Here is a 20,970-nt window from a genome sequence, read left to right on the forward strand (position 1 = left end):
TTATCAATCTTATTATAAAATTTTTTATAATTTAATGAATTAAAGAGGGTATTATATTATATAGTTCATAATGTTATTCTATGTATTGAAACTCATAATAAATAAATAAATAAATAAAAAGAAAGAAAAACAATAGACTTGATAGGCTTTTTTTTTTTTTTTTTTTTTTTTTTTTTGATAGGGTGATATAGCATCACAGATCCAAAGAAAATATTTATGTGAGTTGCAGATATAATTGAACCAATTTACAAAATTTGTTTTAAAGATCAATTGAAACCAAGCAAACATCTTTTAAAGACCAATCTATACTTCCCTCCAAAACTCCAAACTAGCAAATAATTACAAGCATTTAGGATAACTACAAGCCCTTAAGATACAATGCCAACGTACAACTGCAGAAACTTAGAAATAGATTAGCTATTACGAGTGCTAATAACCAAGTAACAGCCAATAATAAGCTGATTCTCACCACTACTGTGATTGTGTGAATTGAAAACTGAAGTCAACTAAAATCCCAAAGTAAAACACACGAAATTCCTTTACCTATTTTTAATTTCCATTTGCCATACTAATTGACCTTAATCAGAGTCTTTGTCTTGAATTCTTCTCCCATAATTCAGTGTTTGCCGCCTCTACTATATCCTTGTCCGGTTCTTTCCTTCTTTCATTCCTTCTTTCCGCTTTCCTATATTCTTCCCGATATATAGGATGAATGCCACAATTGATCACCCTCACACTACTGTCTTCTGTTTCGAGGGAATAATTTACAGAGAAATGATTAACCCGCAATGAGACTCGAGTGAAATTCCGTTCATGATCAAAAGATTTATACCCAAGGAGAAAATGTTTTGAATCTAACTCACGTATAGGACTTTGAAAATGAAAGTCAAAATGAAAGTCAAAGTCATATTCATACATCTTTCCAGATTTATCTTCGAAGTTCCCAATACCACTAGTGTGATATGCAAAACAATCAAAATCTTGGAAATTAATAACAACGGCAAAATAAAAACCCAACATACGATCAGGCCTTTCTAACTGAACTGAGAGATGAGACCCACTTGTTCGATGTTTATCTCTCTTCTCTTGTCAAAGCATAAATTAATTATGAAATTCAAAAGTTAGGCAAATATTCCATTGATTTTTATCATTGAAAATCTTAATTAACTTTTTTTTTTTTTTAAATAAGGACTTCTTTATTAATTTAATATTAGAGAAACGAAACATACGATCAGGCCTTGCTGTGCTGAGAACAGAGCTTCCCTAATTTGAAGACGTACATTATCACCCAATTTGATGCAGTTATCAAAATTAAGTTCAATGCACCGGTCATATGTTTCTGCTTTGGGAAAGGATGAAAATGATACAAATTCTAAAGAGGTGCAATTTGATGCAGAAAATGACCTTGTGCCTGGAAGCTCTGGCAAATATCTAAGCCTCTTACAATCATCCAACCTAAGAGTCTCCAAATGAGAAAGTTGTTTGATGCTTGCAGGAATGCTTTCGAAATCGTTTCCTTCTAAATATAACTCTTTCAATGAAACTAATGATCCAATACTCTCCGGAATTTCTGATATGCCACAGTTACCTAGATAAAGCTTCTGTAGGCTATTCAAACCGGACAACAAAAGCCATACCGTCAAACCTTTACATCCATTAAAATTTATGCCACTTCCTGTTGCGTCAAGTTTCTTCAGAGATTGTAACTGGCCAATGCAGTTTGGAAGATTTTCAAGCTCTGTACACTCACTTAACGATAATTCAACAAGTTGAGAGCAATTTCCAATTGATGAAGGCAATTGTTTTATTTCAGTTTTACTTAAATTTAAATCCCTTAAATTGCAAGGAAGCTCTGGACATTCTTCAAGTTTACGGCAACCATTAAGATCAAGCATCTCAAGATTTTCTAACTGAAGGAAGCTTGGCAAACTGCGAATACTATCACAGTACTCTAAGTCTAGCTGAGCAAGCTTGGTTGAATATTTAAGAGATGAAGGAATCTCAATTAAACTGCTACAACTTGACAAACATAATACCTCAAGGTTTGGGGCTTGAAATGGATCCGAAATTCTCAATAAAGAGAGCGACCCGCTGAGGTGCATAACTTTCAAATTTTTAAGAAGCTGTAACAACAAAAAGAGTAAGAATATGAATTATTAAAATTTCATGTTTTATATATATTTGTTATTTATCGAAAAATAAAATAATTTCACAACTCATCCAATGGTGGAACTGTAACGCCCCATTTTTCTGTGTCTCTATATGATCTCAGTATATGTTCATATAATCTCATCATGCTTTATGAGAATTGACTTGATGCAAATCTTCGAATACTCAATTACTTCTAATTCATAATTTTAGTTTTATGATTTATATGTTAAGTTAAGATGGTGTCTCCGGCACCGAATGTGGCATCCGCCGTCGGGTCTCTCGGGACTGGGCGGAGGGTGTTACAGGAACGATGGGGTGGTTACTGGCTAGCAGGGGCCCCATGTCTCAAAAATTTTATCTTATCTATATTTTTTGAGAAAATGATCATGGAATGTAGCTTGGTGGAAAATTTCTTGATTGTTGTACCTTGTAACCAAGTCTGATATCTTAGTAAAAGCATAATTTATATTTTTATTTTTATTTTTACTATTCTTATTATTTATTTTAAATTAACAATAACTAAAACATAAAGCCAAATACTCACAAAATAATTATTTTACAATTCAAAATTAGTTATTTACTTATTTGTTTATTTAATCAAATAATACAAAAAAATAAATTCTAAAAATTGTATTTTAATATAATTTTCTGTACACATACCAAAATTAAAATAAGCCAATTTAAAGTATGAAGATTAATAAACTTATGTCTAGATAGTTTCTATTTGTTGTTGCTATAAGGGTAAAAATTAACACATCATCTGTTCTTTAAATAAGTCAAAGTATATTCTTAACATTTGAATTTCTTTAGTTTGGACTAATCATATATTGGTTGATCAAAATTTTTATTACTCATCACTAATATTTAGAATTTAAGATGAAATTAAAAAGTCTCATTTAATTCAATGATTTGACCTTTAACTATATCAAGACCAATTTGTAAAAAATGTATTGGACATAAAACAATTGTAAATGATTCATTAAGAAAATTTTAAAATCTATTTCCTTAGAAATGCATTTAAGAATAAGCATTAATTAAAAGATTAGAATATATTATTTCTTTTTATGATATTCTTTCATGATCCGCCACTCTCATCAAACCATTTTTATACATCTTATTGTGTTATAAGTTCATTTACACCAAATACAAATATTAAAGTTCAGGAAATATACCTTATTATCTCCATCCCACAGTTGTTTGAGTTGGCTGTCAGGCAAGTGAAGTTCTACAAGGTTATTTGGGCAAAACTTCAACGGCAACGATTTCAAAGGGTAACTGTTCCAACATAAAAATCTTAGCTCTTCTGGAAGAAAATCAGGACCATCAGGCAAAATCAATTCAAAGCCATAGATTCTGAGGAATCTAAGATTAGGCATCTTCACGAAAGCTTTGGAACTTATCTCAAAAGCTCGAGCATTCGATATCTCAAGCGAAATGCATTCAATCTTATCAGTTCCCTGTTAAATGAACAACAAATGAAAGTAGGTAATTGAGTATAAAATATTTAAAAATATAAGCTATTGAATCATCACTAATAATGTGGAGCGGTAAGTTCAAATTCCATTTATTCAAATATAAAAAAAATAACAAAAGAAAAATGTAGCAAATTTTGCCCCTTACAGTATTTGTTTTGAATACATGAGAAATGTCCTCAGGATTCCACAACCTACTACGTCCTCCAGGCTGTTTGCATTCCTCATTCACAATCTCCTTTCCCATTTGTCGTAGTAAGTTATGCATTTCTATTCTACCATTATATTTATCATCGGTGAGGAGAGATTTATCAATGAGACTACTTATTCCACATCTCGCAAAGAAACCAAAACTTTCCATTATTTTTTCAATTCCAGGTTTTTCTACCCACAAAAACAAACATGCAATATCCAGAAATATGCTCTGCTCATTGCTATCTAACCCATCATAACTTATTTTTAGAACATCTTGAATTCTCTTGTTCGGGATGCTTTTCAATTTGAGCAACTGGCTCTCCCAGTACTCTTTCTCCTTGCCATAAAGGCTAGAGCCTAAAACTTTTAGTGCTAATGGATTGCCTTGAGTATAACGTATCACCTCCTTGGATAGCAAAACATATCCTTCTTTCGGTTCATTTTGATGGAAAGCGTGCAAGCTAAAGAGTTGAAGAGCTTCCTTATAAATTAATCCCTCAACCTGATAAATATGTTCATCGTGACAAACATTTTTAAGTACTTGTCTATCTGTACTAGTTATAATGATTCTACTTCCCTTACGGTACAAACTACTGTTTCCAGCTAAAAGATCTAAATCGTTTGAATCATCAACGTCATCAAAAACAATAAGAACTTTCTTTTTTTGCAGTCTTCTCATAATCCAATCATCTAATACTAAAAGTGGTGAGCCTATTTTTAAATATTCGTCTCCCAATAGTGAACGAATGATTTTATCCCGTAAAACAATTTCTGTTTCCTTCCTTATCTGTACCTTGACATTTGAAACAAAGCAGTGGGCATCAAATTTAACCTTGATTTGCGAAAACACTATACCAGCAAGAGTTGTCTTTCCAATACCAGCCATTCCCCAAATTCCTATTCTCCAATTTCTGTTATTTACATCAACATCCAATAACGATATTACTTCCTCGACACGCGAATCAATTCCAACTAACTTGTCATGGTAACTAGCATTTGATGGCATATGACTTAATATCTCTGAAACACGATTGACGATTCTTTGAACTAGCATTTGGTCATTTCTGATCACATATGAAAAATAAAAAGTAAGCCAAAACTTATATATTCTAGAATTGAATCAATTAAGTGTTTGGAAAAACTGGGTGGGTAAAACCCATGATTGAAGGAATAGGAGAAAATGAAACAGAATTTTAACAAGAAAATAAAAATAAGTGAGAGTTCAAAGGAGTAGATATCGTGAATAAAAGCCATCTATCTTGTGCGCAAGATTGATCTATTATTGATGAATAGAAAATAAAAAGACATGGAAAAGTAAACAGGGGAAAATGATAACTTTACTTTATCTCATTCGAAACAAAAGCACTTAAGTCGTTGCTGATTGTCTTCAAAGCATGGCACCATCCACCCAGGTTGTGTGAACTATCGCTGTGATCTTTTAAAAGCCTAGCAAGTGCCCTTGCGAAAGGGCCTCTCAGCTCTTGAACATCACTTGGATCTACACGGTAAAAAACTGGCAAAACTATTTGCCCCGACTTTTCTCTGCATTCATTTATCACAACAAGCTCGTCCAAGCACCATGGAGAATCTGCATAGTTTTTGGAGAATATGACAATTGAAATACATGATTCTTGAATTGTTTGCTTGAGGGCTGGTGTTATTTCAGTTCCTTTTTGAAGGTTTTCATCCTTGAAGGTATCGATTCCTTTTTCCTTCAAAGATTCAAAGAGAAAGGAGAGAAAACCGTCGCGGATGTCTTTGCCCCTGAAATTAATAAAAACTTCATGGTTATTTGGCTCGGAAGGGTTTTGCTGGGAAGAGGTTGAAGAAGGAGAAGAAGCAGCAATAGAATTAATGATAAAAGAAGGGGTTCGCCGGGAAGAGGTCGAAGCAGAAGAAGAGAAAGAAGAACCCATAACGGAAAATTCAAATGATACAAGAAGCGGTAAAAGGCGAGTTTTATAAAACGTAGAAGGGTATATATAAAGCTAAACCATTGAGATTTGAGAGTCATCATCACAGAAACTTCAAAGAAACTTTAAGAAAGTGAGCGAGTGGAAGTGGGAAAGAGAGAAAAGTGAAGCGATGCGAGAGCATAGCAAAGAGAGACAGTTTAGTGCGTGGGAGCAGAGGTAATGTGCGTGGTCAGCGCTTTGCTTGATTTGTATAATTATAGTTTATTGCTCACTCGTAAAAGTTATTTCAATTGAATCCAATTACTGATGAAGTCTAAATACCGAGGAAAATTGACCTGACAATCATAATTTAATAATTTTTTTAAATCACAATTAGATAATTACGTAACTCTTGGTCATAATTTGAAATTTTCAAGAAATATTTCAAGCATAAAAAATACTATATTATTAATTAATCTATTTAGTTACTTAAAAATCAAAGGATTCACCGTTAATGTCGTTAATGTTTAGATAATCAAAATATAATTACTGCACATTATACATGTTAAAACTATCATTTGAAATGATAAATTGTATGATAGGTAACTTATTATATAAATTTACTTTAACAAATTAATAATTAATATATATACTTATGGGTCCCATAATTTTAATGGGCAAAAAAAATATAGTGAATATTAATTTTTGTATTTATTCATGGAAAGAGGGAGGAAAAGGGGAAGAAAGACACAATATGAACACCATTATTACAATAGTCAAAAAAGAAAATTGAAGGGAATATGTTATACTTGGGCTGTTGCTGCACATTGTGTAGTGTTGTGTTCTTCATGCAACAATCTTAATGTTGCTTGGATTGGATTCGAAGACAATCCAACTCCGCTGCTCATACATTAGCAAGGGTCCGCAAATTCTTGTGCTGGTCTTCAAATATGAAATGAGATTCCTCCTTTTATATTAATGCTTTGATCATGGAGCTCTTAATGAATAAAACCACAAACATCTGCATGTCCATATTCATATGAACTATGCAAGATGTCATAGTTAGAAGTTAGCCAATATAATTAACAAGAAAAGCATAGAATGAGGTAGCTGTAGAAATTTCCAAAGTATTTTCACAAATAAAATTGCGAAAGGAGAAGTCAAAGTAAATGCACCAATCAGTCATTCGGATTTCACAGACGCAGGAACCAAGAAATTAATGTGATTGAGTAGTGTGCATGTTTATTCCAATGCCGTATAGTCTTTTCCTTGGCCCGAACGAGACGCCAACTAGCAATTGGACGGTTAGTCAGCTGACTGATGTTGAGACTGGGTGGAACATCGAGCTCGAGGATTAATTGGTTAACGAGTTATGCCAATTGCCAAGTCTTTCTTTTCCTTCAAAAAAAAAGTCAATACGTACGTGCTCGCCTCTTGCTATACGCTAATTAATTTGTCGTTTGTATATGGTTTATACGTGGTGTGTCCATTCCAGATCAAGTCTAATTTTCATTGAAAGTAAAATATTTTTAATAATTTATTAGAGGAAAAAAAAAATAAAATAATAATAATTAAAAAAAAACATTCGTGGATTGATTTAATATATGGAAAGGCAAGTCCTATCCCAATATATCCGGAAGTAATGATACTCTGGCTATTGATTACTGATAGCAGCAAATAGCAGCTACTCCTAAGCCATTCCAAAAATGGATCACATGCAATTGAAATGTAATCCAACGGCTCATAGTGTTTGTCCAAATAATGAAGAGTAAGTAGAAAATTGAAAATCAATGAAGAAGAAGAATAATATTGATTATTACTATTAATAGAGGTGAGTAGAAACTAATGCAAATTACAAAGAGCGATAAGGACAATAGTAATATATCAAAACAAACAATTACTACTTAATAGTAATAATTGGGCAAAAGTGGTCGGTCTTGTTCTAATCCGAAAACTGTGGATTTATATTTGATCCAACGGCAGAAAGTAGCCTAAATACTTTTACACTCTGTTTCTTGGACTTGACTGGCCAAACTCATTCTCTCTCTCTCTCTCTCCCCCAGCGTTGACTTGACTTTCCGAAGTTTCCTTCTCATAACTTCATAAGTCCTATATGAACCCCATTATTGCACTATTCAAAAAAGAAAATTGAAGGAAATATTTTATACGTCTATATGGAAGGAGAAAGAAAAGACATAACGACTTAAGTTATATTTATTTTCGGAAGACACGATATTTTTTCTTAAAAAATATTTTTTAAATGATTTTTTTTTCGTTATTTGGTTGTAATATTAAAAATTAGTTAAAAATATTAAAATTTTAACTCATAAGACCATAAAAATATTAATAATAGTAATAGAAATTTCGTATTTTAAAAATTTTATTATTAAATATGAGAAGAATACAGAAAAAAGTAAATTATGAAAGATGTCAATGACCGATGATAGTGGACGACGGTATCCGCTGGTGGTAAATGGTAAGTGATAATAATAGGTACCGATGGTTAATAAATTAAAAATTATAAAGTTATAATAAGTTTATTAATGTCAGAAAAATATTTTAAAGTCTTAAAAATGAGAAGTCATTTTCCTTCAAAATGATTTGATTTTTCTTTGACCAAGAAAATAATTTCTCTTTACTTATTTTCTTGAATGCCCCAAACAATGAAAAATTATAAAAAAATCTCATCTTAGAGCTCCATCTTCTTCCTCTCATCTCTCTCTCTCTCCTCTTTTATTATATTGCTACATCTTTTTATTGTTATTTTGTTATATTCTTCTATTAACCATGACATTTTTTTCCCTCTAAGAAACCCTAAAAATGCTTATAATTTTAATGAAAACAAAACAATAAATTACAAAGAAGTTGGGAAGACGAAAAAAAATGGGTCTACCAAATACTCTTTTTTGGCCTTTAACAAAGAGATAATTTTTTAACCAAAAATATATAAACTTTGACTAAACTTTAACAAAGACCCACGTCCCCTTCTCTATGTATATGTTCAATTGTTCCTTCCGTCGTTTCTTTTCAACCAGATTGACCTATCTTTACAATATTATATTTACTATTTTGGCCCACTATTTAGTTATATATGATATAAACTTTACTCCATTCAGTCATGAGTTACGGTACAAATATCTTTACAATTTCATAATAATTAGCAAAGACTTTTCTAATTGAAAAGACTCCGAATTCATTTTGCTCACCGTTATAAGAAAAATTAAATAAACTATACATTTGGTTAGCCTTATTGTTATTTTATTTTTTATTAAAAAGACATTTATAATCTTTTTTTTTCTTTAATTGTTCGTTATTAAATTTATTAAATAAATACCATTAACAATGTGTTAATTAAAGTGATAATCGACTTCAACCCTCGAAAAAATAAGAATACAAATTTGATTCTCAAAAAACGTGTTCCGCACTTTATTGGGAGAGCAAAAGACTTTTACACTCAAGAAGATCGATTATACCGGAAAAAAAATAAAAAAATAATACCCTGAGTATGAGTGACTATTAAGTAATGGATTGATAGCAATAGCACGATACGATTATCTTGGATTATCTCATGCATGTAAGATCCTTCATACTGTAAAATTTGGAAATTTATCTTAATAGTTTGAGTTAGTATTTTTTTTTTTTTTGAAATCTAATTAATTAAAAATAAAATTGAATATTTCAACTATTGTGAGGTAAGATAAACTTATTCACCCAAATTCAATTCTTTATGGAAAAATATTTTCCAAGGAAAATAGAATTCCAAGAAAGTATTATAAAAAAGTCTAATTATTGTAAGATAATCATAAAAATTTTCTGAGAAAATAGCATAATTATGAAAATTAATATTACTTCATCTGTCCCAAAATAAAAGTCATTTAAGTTTTTTTACAATGATTAAGGAAGCAATTAATGTTCCTAATATAACAAAATCAATAATAATTTGATTAAATTATCATTTATCTCAATACCGATAATTATTCTTATGAAAGTAGTTATTCTATAAGGATAATATTAGAAAAACATCATTTATTACTCCTTAAAATAATAATCACACAAAAATGAATTATATTTTGAAACAAAAAATATTGTTATATAATTTTAAAATGTCTTATTTTTTATAGAAATCTAATTTTTTTTTCAACTTTTGAGACGAAAAAATACCGTCATGAATGTGAAAAAGTAAAGATGAGACATAAATACTAAAAACTTTATTTTTTCTAATAAAGTACTAATCAAACATTTAAATTTAACATTATTCAATTATGATCTAATCGACCTTTCTACAAAATATAGAAAATATGGAGAGTGAAAAGTCTCGATAATATTTTTGACAAAAAAATTATAAATATTCCGATCAATATCATATCAATTAACTTTGTAATAAAAATCCATAGTTGCGAAATCTTTAAACGAACATCGTATCAAAAAAAATTACAAAAGAGCAATAAAGATTAAATGAGATTTGTTTGTCTCAAACCCTAATAGATACGATTGCAACCTATAAACATGCAAATCTAGAAATTGAAAAAGACTCTAATAGATTCTTAATGCCATTTCATAGCGGTATTAATTGTTGGGTTAGTTAGTGGAAATGTCCCTAACATTTTTCTCTGGGGATGAATTGACATCTAAACTGCTAAACTTTATTAAAAATTTTAATTTTTTTTTTATTATTTTGAAGGTGATTCATTGCATCTCTAATTGTATGGATTCTATACTATCTATCAATAGAAATATATAATTTTTTAAGATATAAATACTTATATAGCAATATATTAGAATTTGAAACTGATAATGTGTCATTTTATTTTTTTCATTATAATTAATAACATTAAATTTTTTTCATTAAATAATGGAGTTACAAACTAATAAATTTAATGAATGATTTTATTACAATTAATAATTTTTTACATTTAATAACTATTAAATTTTTTATAAAATAATTTTTTCTGTCAAATAAAACTAATGGAGTTATAATAAAGTCATATTTGATAAAAATTAATTGAATAATGTAGTTACATTAACAAATAAAATTAAAATATTATTTCAATTCACTAAAATTTATTTTATTAAAATTAAATATTCTTAAAATACCTCATCCAATTTGAACATATGTGAATTTTAAAGAGAAAAAAAAAAAAAAACTATATAGGTTGAATTACAATAATTTACTCACAATAATTAATTGTGCTAGTTAATATTTTAGTTCATTACTTGAGAATTTCAAAAAGAGCTTATAATTTTAATTTTCATTTTTAATCAAAAACACATAAACAAATTATTTACATTAAAGCAACGCAAATATAAATTACAATAATTTTATTAAAAATTACATTCAATTTAATTAAAAAAATTTATGTAGTCTGACTAGTATTATATACATAACATAAATCAAAATATCTTTAAATATGGTTGTAATGAGACCGAAATAACATTAACACACTTTCAATTACTCATTTATTTTTTTCTTTATCTTTTTTTTTTCATATGATTTTATTTCCTTCTTTCACAAAATTGTCCCTTATAACAGAAAAATAACAGCTATATTTTTGGATAATTTAGTAAATTACAGTAAATAAATAAATAAATGATTAAAAATGAATAAAATTTATTTACCAGAAAATAAATAAAAAACACCTATCATATCAAAAACTATCTGTTACACTCTTTTTTTGTACACTTGAAAGTATTTTTTTTATATAAATCAACTGTTCATGTACCATTTTTTATATAAATTAAGTCAAAAAATATGTATTTTTTTCACAATTTTTTATAACTTATGTATCATTTTACTTCTCTTCACCATAAATCAAATCACAATCAAATCAAGTAATATAAATTTTTTTATAAAAATTTTAAGCTACAATTTTTTGTGCATCTGGTTCGAACCGGACCAGAACCGCCGGTTCTGGCCGGTTCCTGTTCATATTTTAACATTCACATGAACCTTAACGGCCCTTGAACCGCCGGTTCCGGTTCAAAATTATGAACCGCCGATTTCGGTTCGGTTCCGGTTAGAACCGAACTGGTGGCTATGCCTAACGACAACATTCCAACCCTGCCTTGCCATTGTTAAAGCAAGATGCTTTATATACTGTTATACAGTACATTTTAATTAGATATTAAAAGTAGAGGAAGATGAAGTTAACAAAGAAAGAGAAAATATCACCAAAGAATGAGCATGTTAATAAGTTATACAGGTTTTATGTCAAGAGATAAGGGAAATGAACACGAAGTTAGGTTTTATCAGTTGAAATCTGCGTGCATAAAAAATAATAATAATAATAATAATAATAATAATATTGGAACACATTGCAAAGGATACAGAAAATGGAAGGAACTCACAGCAGAAGCAGAGTCGCTAGTTAAGCCAGGAATCACTATTAAAATTGGAGTTCTATCATCTTGAAGAATGGAATCATTTTTATCGGAAACACCTTCAACTGCAAATCATAGTTGTAAGAACCAGAGCCAAATACTTAAATTTTGTATGTAACTCAAAAGTCCTACATCTTGAGATCAATTTCTGTTGTAATATTTTCAACCAAAAGAAAGTGAAGCTGTTTTTAAAATGACATCTAGCATTAGAAAATTACTGACCTATTTTATCTGAAGCTAGACCATACCCTCTATGCTTAATTATTTTCCAACCATAATCCTCCTAAAAATGCTAGCATATGATATGAAATGAAAAAGATAGAGATGTAAGTGAAAGGCTAATAGCTAAAGGGTAAATGGCATCAACTTATTGAAAGTAAGGCCTAGAATATGAGTATTTTGTCAAACCATATAAAATAGCACGGAAGGGCTAATATTTTTAGTCAAATTGAGAAAAAACCGGTAACGTTTTTTTTTATATATTTTTTTATTTGTTTGGTGTATACAAACGGTGAAGAAATTTTCATAATTAACTTTAAGCAGTATATAGACGGTTGTAAATACTGGATTTGCTAAGGCTATTCTGTGTTTGTAACTTCTATGCTGAAAGAGATGGGAACATCATGTGTTGCAAACATTGAAAGGGGTTTCAAAAATAGAGCAATGAAGATTGGCCACAAAATTTGTTTGTAACTTTCTCAAGATGATGGTCCTCAATTTTGTAAATTAAGTGGAAAAATAAAAATATGATGATCCTCAATTTTACAAATTACTCTATTTGTTTCAAATTATAAATAGTTTAAAGTTTTTGTATAAGAATTAAGAAAATAATTAATTTTCCTAGATTCTAATAAACTCAAGGATAATTTGTCTCGAAACTAATAGTTGATTATAAAGTATTTATTGTATTTAGTGAAAATAAGGGCAATATTGAAAAAATATAATTTATTACTTCTTAAAATACACAAAATGACTTATATATCTCAACATGCCTATAATATATCTAGTACATAATTGTGATAGTGTGTTATCTTCTAAGCAATGCTGCTGGAATTATGCTTTTGAACCTTTCCTTGATGAACAAAAGAAGAGTTGAGCCTGCCAGCGGCTAAGTTGTTACAATTGCAATGTATACAAGCAGCCAGATTGAAATCTTCGAGAGCTGACCCATGTATCTTCTCATAGGAACTATTAGATCATTGAGATTTTGATCTGATTGTTGCTTGTCATTAATTATAGGAGGTATTTTATCTGTCAATTATCACTCCTCTCTCTGTCAGAAATGGTTTCTTCTCCCTTCTTAACATCATCCCCATCTCCATTGCACGTTTCTTCTGCTACACTGTCTGTGATGTTGCCCATTGCAGTCACCATTCCACCTTCCATAACATTCAAGAATGGTCCCTGATCAATTGAAGATTGCGGCACGGAAGTCGAGCTACACTCTTCCACCTGCAAGACAATACAAAGCAAAAATATTAATCTTGCAGCCAACTGGGACTAGCCAATTCCATTTTAGTTCAAAAGTTCACATTTTGATCTTGAATGCAACTTTCCAAGAAAAAAAAAAGATCTAAAATATCAAGCTCCTGATTCTTTTATGCAACTATATACACGCTCTTTTCTCAGGAAGAGTTTCAACTTTTCATTAATTCAGCCGGATAAAATATTAGGCTTCAACAAAATCCTTAATGCAACTTCAGCCTCTGTCAAGCTCAGGAGGTAAACCTAGTGCCAGGTTTTTGGTTCAAATCGTAAGATAAAATATGAAAACTGCAATATGAGGCATGTCATGTATTCTCATCAGGTATTCTTCTGCTATTTTTATTTAGTATATTAGCTCGAAGCTATTAGTAAACTATTTTGTACCTTCTCTTTTCTGTTTCTCAATGGGCTAGAGTGCAAGACATGAAAGACTTCATTAACGGCTCTCACCCACCTGCAAGTGAATGAAGAAATATATCACACCATGACTCCCATGCATATCCTACAGTAATTGTTTTTCACAATCCAAAGAATCATATATCATACCATGACCGCGCAGTTACATAAACTCACGAATGGTCTCTAGCGCCACATGCCAATAACACATGTTGAAATACATTTGCACATGCATGATATACCTAGGTCCTAGGTAAATATGACAGGTCTTAATTCATGGAAATTTGCTTCTTAATTTTTATCTATCCCATTGGTTTTATCATTTTTCTGGGATAATTTACCAATATATCTCAAATTAAACAAAGCCACACCAAAAATACTAAACTTCCTGTGAAACAATCGAATAATTAGGCCAAATTGCAAAGATCCTCGCGAAACATCACATCAGTCCTAAGATGACACCTCTAGTAAGATCCAGAAACAGGTACACAATGGGATTCTCCAGGGAATGGGTTCTCTCTTTATTTAACTTTTTCTTTTGTGATGGAAGAAGAATTTGTATTAACTATTATGATGCAAGGAAAATGTGAATATAAAAGGAAGACTAGGGGAAACCTGTCCCTCAATGTTGCAGAATACAGGATTTGCCTGAAGCAAAAACACGAGAAAGAGAGAGAAGCTGTAAATTACCACAAGCTATTTGCAGTTATACCCTCGTAATAAGCCAGGTGTCCTCCATGTTTTGTGGTAGCCAGGATAATGTTCTCATTCGCCCTAAAATGAATCAAATGTATCAGTTTCACATAAAACTAGTATCAACTTTGCAAAAATAATGTAGTGACTACCAAACTATGTAAAGTAACAAAAATATGGATGTCTTTGATTTCGCATGACATCGTGCTAGTATTGTTCAAATTTTTTAACATATTTAAGCAAGCCTCACCATTGGGATGTCGAAATGTATCTGCTATACTAATGTTCCATTTTGCTCATCAACATCGTTTTGTACATCCAAGAGTTTTGACAGCAAGTATACAAAAAGTTTAAAAATAGATCATCCTTCAAGTCTGCTATAGATCATCCTTTAAAAATAGACCGTTGGGATGTCGAAATGTATCTGTTATACTAATGTTCCATTTTGCTCATCAACATCGTTTTGTACATCCAAGAGTTTTGACAGCAAGTATACAAAAAGTTTAAAAATAGATCATCCTTCAAGTCTGATTGATGGCAGTAGTGTAGGTCAATACTCAGTAGGTGCGACATCATAATGTCAGGTGGCCAAAACTTGGACCAAGGAGCAAATTTTTGGACATGTTGAAACTTATTTAAGGTTAGAAATACAGTCGCTTCTATGGTTTCATTATAGCTTATACATAGGGATATCAAGACATGGAAATGACACTTTGGAACTTCAAATTAGTGGGAGAATCGACAAATGTAGTGTGTGACTCCTGAACAAATATTCATGCCCATAGTTGTAGCTGAATCCAAGTAACCATATAGAGGAAAAGTTTAGGAAAGAAGGTTCCTGGGCACGTCTTTTTGTCCTTCACAACTATGGTTCATGAACAACGCATTCATGCCTTGGTGCATTTCACCCAAGGATTAAGAAGCCATTGCTGCCAAAGCTAAAACTTGATGCCTAATAGCTCATGCTAGGCCTAGTGCATACTTTCAACACTACCAAACAAGTTTCCTTCAAGTAATGCCACAAATAGAGGATTCTTACTCCTTACCTACATTCATCCCATGGGATGGCTTCCCTTGTACAAACTGGATCATCCAGTGCGCTCACACACAGGAGAGGCAAGGATACGTTTCCTATAAAATTCACACAACTAGAACGCCTGTAATATGCATCTACAGTCTGAGAAACAGCAGAATCCTTTAGTCAATCAGGGGATATAGAGACGCAACCATCTTTGATTCGGGGAATGAGAAAAATGGCTTTTACCTCAAACTTTGCAAGAACTCGAGTTGCATGTCTGTCGAAGTCTCTAACTGAACATGACTGTCAAAGGGTAAAATCACATGTAGTCGAGGAACATTCAGAATAGAAGTAGACCATTTACTTGGTCCATGGAACCCCTCAATGATTATTTTTATATTTACATGAGCAAATAGATGAATGTTAAAAAGTATGTACATGATGGACTTTGTTTATAATGTCATGTATACATACAAATTGGGCTGTGGAATAACTAAATTTTATATATGTTGTTTTTGTGGGCTTACTTCAGACATAATACTGCCTATAGGCTACTATCTTACACTTATTTTCCACTAATTGATCAATTTCTAATGAGACCATGAGGCCATTTAGTGGTAAATATGTCCTCTGGAATCTCTGATCAATCAAATCCTACAGAGAACGTTTACAACCTACAAGCCACATTTGATTTGAAGGAAATAGGAAAACAAACACTTCCATTTACAAGATCAAATAACTTGTGACCATCACAATTAGTTGCCAATTGCACACAATATCTGGGATAAGACAGTTTTCAATTTAGATGTATACTAACTGTTATTGCTGTATATGTTAACATTTTACTTGGATGTATAATTACTGTTAATATTGTAAAAGGATAAAAATGATTAGATCAAATCCAAAAGGTCATTTCTCAAATTGTAACATTTATTTAATTGCCATGAAAAGGTCATTTCTCAAATTGTACCATAAGGTTATTTAATTGCCATGACAGTTTGCTGTTTTTGAAAAACAGACGAACTGAGTGAATATTCAGCTGTGTGTAACACAATTACTAGAGTTTAAGAAAGAAATGCAAAATACCAGCTCAATGCCATTCCAATCTACTAGACGAGTCAAGACAGATTGATGCCTATAGGAAAGTATAGACAGAATGTATATTAAAAGAAAAAGAAAAGCAAAATCGTAGTCTATAAGAAATCTTTTACATTTTTTATTTAATCATTATATATTGTATACAGCAGCAATAATAAGAGATTCGAGTCAAGAAACATAGAGGAAGAAGAAATGTAGACTTACAACTGCGCATATGCCTTTAGGCCCACACTTAGCACTCTATCATATAATTTCTGCACAAGCCTGCGGTTGATGAACCTGTCACATATCTGTAAAGCAACCAATATAATATTCACTTTAGCACAATAATCTCATAAACATTAAAATTATGGAATTTCCAATAGGAAAAGCAGTTAATGGCAGGTTCAGGTACCTTGCCTGGAGCATATATCCAGGAAAGGTTTTATTATTTATAACATAAAAACACAAATATTGATATTTTATTGGCTTTTTATTCTATAACTTTATTCTTTTCTTTGTAAATGATCAAAGGACATCTTGTCTTTGATACCCAAAAAAACAACTGAATATTTGATCATTTCAATAAGGAAGCAAAATGCTGCATTTCTGATTCATTCATCAAATATAATCTGACTAAACTTTTTCAAAATGCTGCAGTTGTCCCACCTCCCGCTCATGATAACACATATATTTGTAAGAGACCAATGTAAATAAAGAGAGAAGGTTTCTTTCTTTGCATGAAACACTAGCCTTTATCATCCACGTTAACAATTGCCTGAAATGGATATTGGAAATTTGGAAGCCAACTACGTCATCACACTTTCAATCATATAACTTCAATTTGTTTTTTTTTTTTTTTAAGGAGATAAAAAGAGTTTATCATATCTATAGATGAGATTTGAACCCTTAAGAAGTTAAAAGAACTAAGAGGTGCATATCAAAGCACCAATATCATCGCACAAACTAATTCAGTACGTAAATGCAAAAAGCATAAGAAATTTTGTGATACATAGCCCTATTCAAAGGGATTTGGCATTTGACAACATTACACGTATGAATGTACTAACCAAAAGGTCCCATGGAGAGCAAATAGCAGCAGCGCCAGTAAGAGGAATGTTAACCCCATGCTCGCCAAGATATTTAACCTGCAAGAAGTACTCCACCATTATACATAAAACTATAATAGTCACTTATATAGAAGGATGAGGAGGCCGATGTCCAGTTTTCCCTTTTCAATCCAATCAGAGCAGTGACATTATATCAATCTGTTCTTCAACTTTAAGAAATGACGGGAATTACCTATTTTTTAACTTACTGTCATTGAGAAAGTAAGACAGAAATCTGGTTTCTAGCATTTTTTTTTTAGTTCACTATATTTGGTTAAAAATTCTGCCCTCATACCCACTCAAGTCTCAAGTAAATAGTTGTAATTAGGAGGAAAAGAAGTAAATCAAGGGAAGAAATAAAAAGTTTCTTTTGGTGTCTATTTCTAAGAGATTTAATAAATATAAGTTCTAAATAAGTCCATCCATGAAATGTTTAGTTTGCTTTCAGCTTCACCATTTAGAACAGTCCAAAAATGCATTATACATTCAACCACTATGACCTTTCTGAATTTTAGAAATGGAATATATAACAATCTCACTGGTAAGTTAATTCATCAACAAAATTTGTCCATTAACATAAATACATAATGAAACTTTGATGCCTCCATACTCAAAATTACACGAATAAATTTGAATAGGGAGGGGGAAGATCAGGTAATTTGCTTACCAGAATATTGGCACCAATGCTAGTTCCAACAGCATATAGAGGAGCTTCAGGATATTGACAATGGATATGATCGATGATACTCCGAATATCCTCTGTCCATCCAGCATTATAAAAGCAATCAGACTGACATAAATATTTACAACAAGACAACTTATTAGTCAACAATTAACACCACTCAACATCTAGACAAGCATGGATGTATAACCACACAGACAATGAATGATAATTTGAAATTAAAAATATGTTCAAGTTACTTAAAATGTTGGACAATTTATCACTATATGTAATGATGAATATGCTCAGAATGATGATAAGACCCTCATGAATAACTTCATAACCTAACAAAATAATCATGCACAGAATCACCTCACAACAGAGAAATTCAGAAAGGGCAATTTATGAGTCAAGTATGCTTTTAAACGAACAAATTCAAACAGCATCCAATGAAAAGCCATTACTGATCATAAAGTATGATGTCCTTTTTACCAATGTGAATCTGTATGAGAAATACATATGAGGAACAGAGAGATAGAGACTAGAGACCAGTCCTCCATGGAGATTGAAAAGGAAAGCATTACTTAATAATGTTGGAGCAAACTAAGAAATAACAGAGGAAAAAAAAGAATATTGCAGTGTACTTTTTTTTATTAACTGCAAATGTGCTTAAATACAAAAAAAGGATAACAGAAATTCCTATATTTCAGCTCAACCATGGAACATGCCTCCATGTTTAACAGCTCAGCTAGAAAAATGGAAATAATGACTGAAATGCAGTAGAACAAGTCAAAACATAACAGAAAAAGAAAAAATGCAGCAACTAAATTGGAAGTGCTGCAGCTAAGTCAACTTCTTAACAAATAAGAAATCAAAAACTTGTAAGCAAATATATAATACTCACAGTAATTGATATGCCTCCCAGTCCCCGATGATTGCTCATGACAACATTCCAATCCTGCCTTGCCATTGTGAAAGCAAGATGCTTTATATACTGTTATACAGTACATTTTTGTTAGATATTAAAAGTAGAGGTAGATGAAGTTAACAAAGAAAGAGAAAATATCACCAAAGAATGAGCATGTTAATAAGTTATACAGGTTTTATGTCAAGAGATAAGGGAAATGAACAAGAAGTTTGGTTTTATCAGTTGAAATCTGCGTGCATAAAAAATAATAATAATAATAATAATAATAATAATATTAGAACACATTGCAAAGGATACAGAAAATGGAAGGAACTCACAGCAGAAGCAGAGTCGCGGGTTAAGCCAGGAATCACTATTAAAATTGGGGTTCTATCATCTTGAAGAATGGAATCACTTTTATCGGAAACACCTTCAACTGCAAATCATAGTTGTAAGAAACAGAGCCAAATACTTAAATTTTGTATGTAACTCAAAAGTCATACATCTTGAGATCAATTTCTGTTGTAATATTTTCAACCAAAAGAAAGTGAAGCTGTTTTTAAAATGACATCTAGCATTAGAAAATTATTGACCTATTTTATCTGAAGCTAGACCATACCCTCTATGCTTAATTATTTTCCAACCATAATCCTCCTAAAAATGCAAGCATATGATATGAAATGAAAAAGATAGAGATGTAAGTGAAAGGCTAATAGCTAAAGGGTAAATGGCTTCAACTTTATTGAAAGTAAGGCCTAGAATAAGGGATTACAACTGAAACTAACCATCAGAGCACATTAGCCAGTCCAAAGCAAGTGTTCCTCCATCTTTAGCCTTGAAAATATGTCTGAAAATATACATATTAAAATATACACAAGAAATAAAATAAAACTTGATATATGTGAGGGAAAAAAAGTCAATGCTACCAAGTACTTGTTAAAGTTACAGCTACAGCTCCATTAAATCTAAAATTGATGCAAGTGTTGTTGACAGTTTTTGGAGAAATTTTGTTAAAAGTCATTTAGATTTTATTGTACTTTGTTGAAGTCAAGAATTAGTTGAACTACCTTGTTTTTAGATAAGTATGGTGAACAGCCTTCCTTGACTTATAGAAGTTTGGTAAACAAACTTCCTTGACCTATGAAAGATTGGTGAACAAACTTTAGAATAAGTTTAGTATAAATATTTATATTATGCTGTAATGGAATTAATGAAATGTGAAGATTTGTTTCTCCACACTTATAAACTCTGCAGATTTTTCCTTCTTTGCAGAATTTTCCTTCTCTTCCTTAATTTTTTGCTCTTCTAAACCAACAAGTGGTATCAGAGCAACATTGATCTCAAAGGGCTGCGTGTGTGTTTGAGTGAAAATCATAGAGAAAGCCATCAAATAAACCAGAATTTTTGAAGTTTTCTGTTTATTTGCTTTTCCTCAAATGGCTTCCAGCAGCATGCCTCTCTCACCACCTCATTTTAATGGGGAAAACTACCATATTTGGGCTGTGAAGATGAGAACTTATTTCAAGGGGCTCA

At 31.2% G+C, this 20,970-nt stretch overlaps 2 protein-coding genes across 2 annotated transcripts; both read right to left on the minus strand.

The window, feature by feature from the left end:
• Nucleotides 1-286: 286 nt before the first annotated feature.
• LOC105629744 (disease resistance-like protein DSC1) lies at nt 287-5,927 on the minus strand. The gene is made up of 4 exons (XM_089722661.1): nt 5,160-5,927; nt 3,772-4,882; nt 3,324-3,608; nt 287-2,123 (listed from the first exon to the last, which is right to left on the minus strand). Exons 1-4 carry the CDS (start codon nt 5,732-5,734, stop codon nt 1,200-1,202), a joined length of 2,895 nt encoding a protein of 964 aa, XP_089578787.1. The 5' UTR covers nt 5,735-5,927; the 3' UTR covers nt 287-1,199.
• Nucleotides 5,928-13,021: 7,094 nt separating this feature from the next.
• On the minus strand, nt 13,022-20,397 carry LOC119370205 (embryogenesis-associated protein EMB8). The gene is made up of 14 exons (XM_089722671.1): nt 20,390-20,397; nt 20,223-20,284; nt 19,776-19,873; nt 19,435-19,524; nt 19,023-19,071; nt 18,537-18,628; nt 17,831-17,908; nt 16,986-17,071; nt 16,770-16,818; nt 15,930-15,986; nt 15,712-15,842; nt 14,663-14,746; nt 13,961-14,030; nt 13,022-13,543 (listed from the first exon to the last, which is right to left on the minus strand). Exons 1-14 carry the CDS (start codon nt 20,395-20,397, stop codon nt 13,346-13,348), a joined length of 1,152 nt encoding a protein of 383 aa, XP_089578797.1. The 3' UTR covers nt 13,022-13,345.
• Nucleotides 20,398-20,970: the final 573 nt, after the last annotated feature.

The sequence above is a fragment of the Jatropha curcas genome, chromosome 6 (assembly GCF_041381405.1).
Source record: "Jatropha curcas cultivar XTBG-Jc1 chromosome 6, XTBG_Jcur_1.0, whole genome shotgun sequence".
Lineage (NCBI taxonomy): Eukaryota > Viridiplantae > Streptophyta > Magnoliopsida > Malpighiales > Euphorbiaceae > Jatropha > Jatropha curcas.

Bases quoted from the DNA above. Each gene is read 5' to 3' on its own strand.
- LOC105629744 (XM_089722661.1), bottom strand. From the start codon at position 5,734: ATGGGTTCTTCTTTCTCTTCTTCTGCTTCGACCTCTTCCCGGCGAACC. The intron at 3,609-3,771 runs GTAAGGGGCAAA...TTCATTTAACAG, and splicing joins ATGTATTCAAAACAAATACT to GGAACTGATAAGATTGAATG. The intron at 2,124-3,323 runs GTATATTTCCTG...TTGTTGTTACAG, and splicing joins TGTGGGATGGAGATAATAAG to CTTCTTAAAAATTTGAAAGT.
- LOC119370205 (XM_089722671.1), bottom strand. The intron at 17,072-17,830 runs GTTAGTACATTC...GTTGCTTTACAG, and splicing joins GCTCTCCATGGGACCTTTTG to ATATGTGACAGGTTCATCAA. The intron at 15,987-16,769 runs GTATTTTGCATT...ACCCTTTGACAG, and splicing joins ATTGGAATGGCATTGAGCTG to TCATGTTCAGTTAGAGACTT.